The following is a 9,130-nucleotide window of genomic DNA, read 5'->3' on the forward strand; positions in this document are numbered from 1 at the left end:
CAAGTGTACTGACAGATTTAATGTTACTCTCTTATCCATTTAAGATTCACATCATTCTTTTAATATAATATTCAACTCGGGAACACAAATAGAGAATAAAAACATGTTGTAGGTCAGTTGCTTTTCAGAAAGGGAGAAAGCGTGTTTGTTATTGGAACAATGTCCGGCAGCTCAGCCAGAGAAACGCCCGGCCAAAACAAATCCCCTTTCTCTGAGCCTGATCGTTTATTTTTGGGTGACAAATAGTCTTATTGATCGCTGCATGAGGATGGTGAGCAAGAGGTTCATTAAAAATAAATCATACCACTACAGTACTTGTCATGTCAATATTTAGGGCATGAACAAGTTACGTGTAATGAGCCCCATTCTTAAAGGTGATGGGTATTGTGCAAACTCCAAATGTAACAACATCATCGTTAGTCCTGTGGTGCAATAAACTTATTAAAAACGATGATCTATAGTGTCTTTGTCATCCAGGACAGGGTCTGCTTTAGATAACCAGGCAGTAGGCAGCTTAACATTTCATATCTCACAGCAATATTAAACACAATTGAAATGTTTTGTTTGGCCGTCCACGGTCCAAATGGATGTGTCTAGGAGCACGAGCTGAGGACGGACGACTCGCAGCCCGCTCTTTCGCTCCTGATTCGGATCATAGTATGCAGAAACGGAGGTTTCTCTGGTGGGAGGGGGACTTCCATTTCAGGTGTTTTGAATTTCAAATTAAGAGTGAAAAAAGCAAGACAGCTTCTTTTTGTGCAAACTAGAGTCAAGGTCACTTGTTCTCACGTCGCCCTGGCTTTCCTTGGCTCTGAGTGGCCCCGATCGGCCAGGAGCCAGCCACCCTTCTCCAAACGTGCAGCCCCACTGATTGCTATGGTGATGATGATCATGATGATGACGATGACGATGATGAGAAGGCTTTAAGAAGCAGGTCAGCAGCCAGACCCGGGGAGATGGCTCCTTTGGTGACCCTCTCCTCGAGGTGAGGCAGAGCCCCTCTGACACTGGGGTGATTCCGGAAATGGCGCAGGGCGTTCTCCTGGATCAAACTCCACATCCAAACCTTCTGCTGGGCCCTCCTCCGGCCCTGCAGTTCACCGCTGGCCAACATGGCGTCCCGGTACGACTCCATCTTTGCCCAGACCTCTGGGATGCCCTCGCTGGTGTGTGAGGAGGCGCGCACCACCTGAAGAGGAAGGCAGGGGGGGGGGGGGGAGCGATGCATGCGTGAAATTAAAGATTGGCTTTTTCAAGAACCAGTTGGTGGTTTGGACAATTCGACTGTTCGGTTCTGAGGAAATCAACACAGGCGGAGCAAACTGCCGTCCATTCAGATTCAGTATGGACTAAAGCCTCCACCTTTGAACCACTTTCCAATCTCTTGGACAGTACCTCTAGGAAAACAAAAGGCGGCTGCCAGAGGCGACTGTAGAGCAGAGAAACCTCTGGAACACTCAACCTATCAAATCCTCCGTACACAGCATTTTTATAATCAAACTTAAAATACGGTTAAAATTGTCCTGCTACCAAATGGTTGAGACACAGTTTATAACTACAGTATCCCAACTTCAATTAAAGCCGAGGGTCCTTGTTGCAAGTCCTACCCTCTTCTTTTCCCATCTGTTTCTGTACTGACAACTGTCATGTGACGGCAAAAATGCTAAATTGTCAATATGATGCATGTATTAAAAATAAAATCAAAAAATGCCCAAAACAATCATCTCAAAGAAATATTGCCCTCCAGTACAAAACAACACTTTGGCTTTCTTTTGACAAAGATCAAGTTTAAAAAGGTGCACACATTTATTTTTGAGGATAAAGAAGCATTTTGGATATAGCTAACTGCACTTGAGTTTGAAACATTGCGACTTTTTCAGTTCTGTTTGTTTTCTATGTTAAAGATTGTTTTAGCGATGCACCTTGTAAGAAGCCGTCATGTCACTTTTCAAACTGAGTATTTGTCTCCATATAAATCCTTGCTCACACAAGCAATCCGTTGATAAATGTCACTTGTGTGCTTCGTTCATGTGACTGCATGTCTCGTTCCAGAGATTGCTGCAGATTCAAAAGCACATGATGAAATTCAGGGTAACGTTTAAATTCAACTCCGACGCAGAAGTGAAAGAGCCTCAGATTTAGGAATACAAAAGGAGTCAGGCCATTCATCCAGATGTGGACCACCTCTATTAACTGCTTATATAACAGTTAACCTTCTGTTTGTTATCACTTAATTACACACCTGTGAATCAAAAGGAGGACGAGAGTAGACCTCAGTGTTGATGTTAAACAAAACCACCGATGCTTAACCATCTCCAGGCTGCTGAAGTGTGAAGACATTGCATGTGTCATTTGAAGATAATCAATATCTGGTCTTCGACAAAGTTGAATGCGACAGCTGATTAATATTGGCGGCTTCTGATCAAAAGCCAATTAAGAATCATTTAATTACATCATTAAGTTGATCATTTTACAAGGACTTTATATGAGTCTGATGCAAACACAGGAAATCAACTTGAAATGAAATGTACTGCACATTTGTGAATTATCCTTGTAAAGGACTAGTTCAAAAAACTAAAAAGCATGACCTTATGTTGCCCTACTGATGTTGATCTACGTTTGAAGATCTTGTGTCTGTCCCAGAACAAAGGAGTTGAATGTTATTTAGTTTGTCGTGCAAACAGCTACAACCATTTTAATACATTTTTTAAAGAAACAAATGCTCCTATTCCTGACCTCATAAACTACTTTTTACTGATCAATTTAAGTGAAAAAAATAATTTCTTTTATAACTTGGGAGAAGTGGCCCCATCAAAGGCAACTCCCACAATTTATTTTCAAGCTTTTCTAACCACGAGGAAGAGAATGATTCAGCTCCAAAAGCACCAGTTTCTCAACTCATAAAACAACAAATAGTTTCTTTTTAGATCATCACTGCCTTGTAAATACCTGAAACTGAGACCCGAAGTATTGTAGATGTATTCATGTTTAACTGTTCAGCACTTCAAAGTGCTCTGAAGTGACAAAAAAAAAGACAATAAAAAAAAAGATTTAAATAAATATTTCAAGAAAAAATCAAATTGAGATGAGATTGAAGTAGAGTAAAGTTCATCCTGAGGAGAAATCATTCCACTATTTTCACAGGCTAAGCAAATTCCCAATGACTAATACATAAAGTCATATTAGTGGAGTTCCCCTTCAAGACTGAGACATTACCAGACTGCTACTGACAGATGATCAGAGATTGATCCTGTCAATGTATTGGTAGAACTGTCTTTTTGCAAAGACTCCAAATATTCTGTGGATTTTATGCTTTTCTGTGTCAATTCATTGTCAATCGGATGTTCTCTGGCTTTTGTTCTGTTGGTCGGACAGAAAGGCATTTAAAGATGGTTTTGTTTTTCTACATCTTCCTGACACTTTATGAAACAATCAAACAAACTATCAATTGCGAAAAGAATCGTTAGTTGCAGTCCTAATTGTTAGTTAAATCATTTTATCATTCGGTCTCAAGATTTTTCTCATACTACCAATAACATCAAAAGTAGCGTTAATGTCATGGCATTAATACTTTACGTTTTCATGCTGAGTGCAGTGGACAACAGAGGGCAGACTGATGAAGATGAGAGACGGCGAGAGGCTCAATCAAAGATTATGCTACTGGAGGCCGAAAAGACACACAAGACACAAAAGAGAGCAAGACAGCAAAAGTAGAATAAATGCAGAGAGCAGACTACGAAGAGAAGCCTATCAGCTTTTATGTTGAGTGCGCAGGCTTCTAATCAGCAAAATGCATGAGACAGCAGACCAGTATTCAGAGCAGGAGGAGCAGGGGCTGGGGGATGAGGGGAGGAGTGGCGTAGAGGGCGGGGGTGTTTCCTGGCAGCTTGCCCAGTGGGCAGATGCTGCATTGGGCTGGGAAAACAAAAGGACAAGGCCAGGCAGGCAAGCGGGCAGGCAGGCGGGTGAGCTGGGACATGCAGGGAGGGGTGGGACACTGCAGTACTGAAACCACGATGCCATGACATCATCACCATTACAACCATCACCACCATCATCATCCTCCTCCTCCGCCCGCCCCATCTTGGGTCGACTGACCTCTCAGTGGGATGGCTTGTTGGGTACACAGAGCAGCAAAACTACTGCTGCGGCCGCCCAGTAGGTCAAATGTTGAACACTTGTCAATTATCTGGTTGTAGTTTTGAAAATGCCCATTCATTCTGATGTTGGCTCCCTTTCTCGCTGCACTACCTCTCACACACACACACACACACCTTCGGGTTCCAGGACTTGGACTGTCTCCTGAGCAGCTTGAGGGCGCTGGTGTATTCAGCCTGGATCCTGCGGGCTGGCACCAGCAGGTCTCCATCCGCCTTCGTCACCACCACCAAGTCGGCCCTCTCAATGATGCCTCTCTTGATACCCTGGACAGAGATTTTGGCATTAAACGGGGGGGTCATTAACTTCTCAAAACACTGTAAATAAATCTGATGTCTAGACACCTAATCTGCTGAGGGATCTGTGTACAGAGTGATGGATGGAGCCGTGGTCGGCTGCCAGTTTACTAATTTATTACTCTGATATTGTTGCTTTCTATCGATCCCTCACTGCTGTCAGCTTCTGAGTGATCAAAACAAGGACCGCAGTTGAGCTTATTTGAGGCCGTTACTCTCAGAAGTGCCCTTGACCTGTTGAAATCACAGGTTGAAATGTCCTTTCAGTTCAAGTCTTTGTATTCAGCTGGCGAGTCGAAGCTAGAGCAGATGGAGAGAATGTCTGCAGCTGTCAATGTTGTTTGGGCTCAATAAGTTATTTTCCTCCATGTAATGTGTTGTAAAATAATGCAAATTAATGTCTATATAACATGGTTCTGTGGCACTTTGCAAATTACAGTTTAAACAATTTACTTCCAATCTGAATACCATACGTTTACTGTTCATGAGGGTTTGAGGATTTTTTTTAAAGAATGCGTTTCATTTAAGATACATAAAAATAATCAAAACAAATGAGCTGCTTAATGTCCCAGAATAATCACCATATTATCACTCCTAATGAGTTAGGCTGATTAAGTCATTAATTTAGCCAATTAATAAATTGATTAGCATGTAGTTTTTGTCCGCATGCTCATCTTTACATACAAATGTGGATGCAAAAGTCAGTTTCTGCTTGATGATGTCAATTTGTAAATGTATTTATGCAAGAAGGTAATTCAACATATAGATTAGATCATCTACTTCCTCAATCGGAAATCTGTGCTGTAATAAATAAATCAATGTTTTCACTCATGAAAATTGTTTTACTCAAACATTGTGTGTGCAAATTTAGACAAACTTATCCGACAACAATAAAGAATAATATTCAGAAAATCGTTTCGATGCCTGTATCAGAACCAACTGTATAACCTGCTAGCTTTAAAATGAACATTATTCAACCTGGAACATCTGACATTCTCTTTCTTCCAGTTCATTGGACTCTGATGGGCTTGTTGCTGCTCATGTTTTTTCACTGACCTGGAGTTCATCGCCCCCTGCTGGCGGAATCAGCAGCACAAACATGTCAACCATGTCAGCCACTGCAAACTCTGACTGGCCCACACCTAAAAACAAAAAGATTTAGGTGTTGCCAGTGATCAGTAATATGAGAAAATATAATGCTTTTAGTCTCACAGCAAATCAGACAAAAACAAGAGAAAATCTAAAACTAAATCCATAATAAAGACTTGAATGTTGTATTCTGCAGTATACTGTATGAACAGGTGAAACATGAATGCAATTCACTGTATAAAAATAAAATCAGGTTAAAAAATGCTTTTGAATAATCATGAAATGTTTTCATTACACTGGATTTCATTTGAAGAGGTTATTAAAAGGCAATTTTAGAACAGCACTGAGCAATGAGGCATTTATGTAGTTTGGCTTATTTTGTTGAAACAAAAAAGGCATATTGGCATTTTCACATTGGTATCTTAACATTTAGTATCAATATGTAGCCAGACTAAGAAAATGTGCCAATGTGTTGAGTTAACACTTTTATGGTAAATATCAAAACAATATGGTATGATGAAGAGGATGTTTAAGAGGGAAACAGTCGTCAAAAAAATGACAATTCCTATTTTGTGTATTGAAAAAGGTGTCTATTACAACAGAAAGAAACTAACAGGTAGAAACCAAGATTATGACTTCCAAGAAATCTGTCTCGAATGGATAACAATACAGTATTATAGCCTGAAAGAGAATATTCATGTTTGAGAATCAGTGTCTTACCTACGGTCTCGACAAGGACAATGTCATATCCCGCTCCTTCACAGAGAACAATGGCCTCATTAGTTGTTCTGGTGACTCCACCAAGTGTTCCTGAGGCCGGCGACGGCCTGATAAAAGCGCTCATGTCCCTGGAGAGTTCAGTCATACGAGTCTTATCACCCATCAGAGACCCTGCAACAAGAGGGATGAGTCAGTTTGTGTCATGAATTTAACATGCATTAGTGTGAAAGTCCTGCTGTTAATTCTACATATATAATAGTTGTAGCCTAATTAAGACATCAAAACATACATAAAACATTTAAATCTTTACACATTTCTCTTTTACAATTTCACAAATAAATGTAATGTGCCGTGTAAAGCACCCAATAGCAGTTCATCATCAGAATCATATACGATGATGATCCGTGTTTACCTCCTGTAGTGCAAGAGGACGGGTCAACAGCCAGCACTGAAACCTTATGTCCACGTGCTGTTAACATCTTCCCCACCACCTCAATGAAGGTCGACTTCCCTGCCCCTGGAGGTCCGGACAGACCTGAGAAATTAGAGCAATCGAATCAGCAAACAATGGCATTAAGAACATTTTTTTCTCACTTAATGAATGTGGTGCACTGCTCTTTTGTGGACACAGAGACACCAAGTTTAAAATCATGTTGCACGCTTAAGCATTCGTTTAATTGAATATAAATATTTCACTTTTGCATTGTAGTTCAGTTTTGAAATAATTCAGAAACTATAACGCAAATGTTTTGTTCTCAATTGCAACAATAAAGCAAGAATTTGCTCTAGAAGTATAAATAATTAGTTTTAAATAAATAATCCTATAATATTGTGAAATCATTGAGGAGATTCTTGTATTTCTATGTTGTGGAACATGAGGAATATTATATTTTTGATAAAGTGGGGACAAATTAATTCACAGCCAGCAACTCCACCCAACTGACAACTGCCTATATTGGTGTGGCCCTGTGTGTATCCTTTTCTAAAGAGATTAATCATTTAGAAAATATTGTAGTTTTGAGTGACAGGGACACAGACGTGTCATGTTAACCACAGCATGTGTTTAATATTGAGGTAGAATTTTTTGTTGAGCTGGATCGCACAAAGCTGAAAAGTGTTTCTAATGTTTAACCACCCTATATTTATAAACATGAAGCTTGAAAAATAGAAACTTCTTTAAATATAATAATAAACTACCAATAAGTATGACCTCAATAATCAACATCTCAGAAAGTGTAAACAACACAAACTGAACATTATAGTCTTACTAAATGCAGAATAGGTGGCAGATCTGTTGTATTGGTGCCTCTAATTAATTGATGATTGGCGGCGTCTTCTCTAAAAGCCGAGCTGAAAACAAAACAACTTCAGCCACTCAAACACAGACTACACACACCTACTCGGAAAGCCACTGGCTTCCCTCCATTGCGACTCTCCTGCTCCCTCCTGTAGACCAGCACTCTCTGCAGCAGCACCTGGGCCAGCTCTTTCTTCCTGGGATGTTGGGTCTCCACCAAAGTGATGGACTCCGCCAGAGACGCCCGCTGACCTGCGATCAGTCCTGTGTACAGTTTATCCAGCAGCCTCTGCTCGGGCCCACTCGGGTCCTGTATGTGCAACCCGAGGGCCGTGCTCACACCCCTCTTGTGCTGGCAGCTGGGACCATGCGAGGTGCTCTGGTAACGCGTGTGGGACCCCGTGAAGACCCTCTGGTGGACGCAGCATGTCCTGGTGACAGTGGACGAGGGGACGGACGTGACGAGGCGGTGGAGGGAGAAGCCCACCCGCCGCATTTTATGGCAAATGTGGGGCATCTAGAAGGTGAGACGAGACGACAAACACTTAGTCAGAGGTAGTTCTTCAGCGTTTTAACTTGAGCCACAATGTTTTATTATTAAAATACATCCTACGTCCCATACATTTACATAGTTACATGCGGGAACTTGCACGTGTATTGTTAGCTGACGTTGTTAAACTGTTAGCTTGTAACTTCCAGACAGCAGCAACACAACTTGCCGTTGTAACGGTTATTTCTTTACATTTTCACATTATGTGTACGCGACGTTTTCCGCGTCCTGCGACTGTCAATACAGTTGTTACAAACAAGGCGAATAATACGCTTGTCGAGAAAAACAAAACAAATAGTTTGAAATGACAATTCAGGCTGACCTCGTCTCAGCTGCTTGGAGGTGTGTTTACAGGTTAACGTTACATATCAGCGGTTCATTCATCCACTTCCTGTTTCCGGTGACGTAGGGCACCGCCTCCAAAAACCGTTCCCGTCAAGTAATTTATGCACTACAAATATATTTAATCTTTAGGATTGAAGGTATTTAATGCACCCTGCATGTATATATAACTAAACATGTTTTACATAAATATGTATACGTGGACGTATTGAATCGTTTATAAAATGTTAACGTCAGTGGATAACTTTCGCCAGCAGGTGGTAGCAGAGGGAAATGTTCAGATCCCTGAACCCTTGTTCTCCCTTAACGTGCACCAAGCACCAGATTGTTCAATATAGCTTGTTTTGAAGGTATTACTGGCTATGCAATCTATATTTATAACTACAAACCTTTACATTGAAAAGTGTTTATGTATCACTCTGGACTGCAGAGTATTTTGGACAATTTCTCTGGGTGTTAATGATAATTCAATGTACAACCTGCATTTGTTTTGTTTTTTGAATTCCTAATCACGACCCCTTTTTCATCTTCATCAGTTTTTAAGAGAGGATGTGCTACTCCAAAAGCTTTGATTATAAATATTTTTTTTTTTTGAGCTCTTAGATGACTAGTAAGCACACTACAGACAATAAAATAGGCAAATATGTAGCATAGGATAGAATTGGAGCGGCAATACCA

At 40.8% G+C, this 9,130-nt stretch overlaps 1 protein-coding gene across 1 annotated transcript; it reads right to left on the reverse strand.

Moving 5' to 3' along the window:
* Positions 1 to 8,496, reverse strand: mmaa (metabolism of cobalamin associated A). The gene is made up of 7 exons (XM_068589015.1): positions 8,433 to 8,496; positions 7,660 to 8,077; positions 6,676 to 6,798; positions 6,264 to 6,434; positions 5,511 to 5,596; positions 4,275 to 4,424; positions 1 to 1,189 (listed from the first exon to the last, which is right to left on the reverse strand). The coding sequence occupies exons 2-7, from the start codon at positions 8,075 to 8,077 to the stop codon at positions 890 to 892; spliced, it is 1,248 nt and encodes a 415-aa protein (XP_068445116.1). The 5' UTR covers positions 8,433 to 8,496; the 3' UTR covers positions 1 to 889.
* Positions 8,497 to 9,130: the final 634 nt, after the last annotated feature.

This window comes from Clinocottus analis, unplaced genomic scaffold (genome assembly GCF_023055335.1).
Source record: "Clinocottus analis isolate CAN_PGR_092001 unplaced genomic scaffold, fCliAna1.0.p SCAF_22, whole genome shotgun sequence".
Taxonomy (NCBI): domain Eukaryota; kingdom Metazoa; phylum Chordata; class Actinopteri; order Perciformes; family Cottidae; genus Clinocottus; species Clinocottus analis.

Bases quoted from the DNA above. Each gene is read 5' to 3' on its own strand.
- mmaa (XM_068589015.1), bottom strand. From the start codon at position 8,077: ATGCCCCACATTTGCCATAAAATGCGGCGGGTGGGCTTCTCCCTCCAC. The intron at 6,799-7,659 runs GTGTGTGTAGTC...CTAATTTCTCAG, and splicing joins GCCAGTGGCTTTCCGAGTAG to GTCTGTCCGGACCTCCAGGG. The intron at 1,190-4,274 runs GTGTGTGTGTGT...CTTCCTCTTCAG, and splicing joins CCAAGTCCTGGAACCCGAAG to GTGGTGCGCGCCTCCTCACA.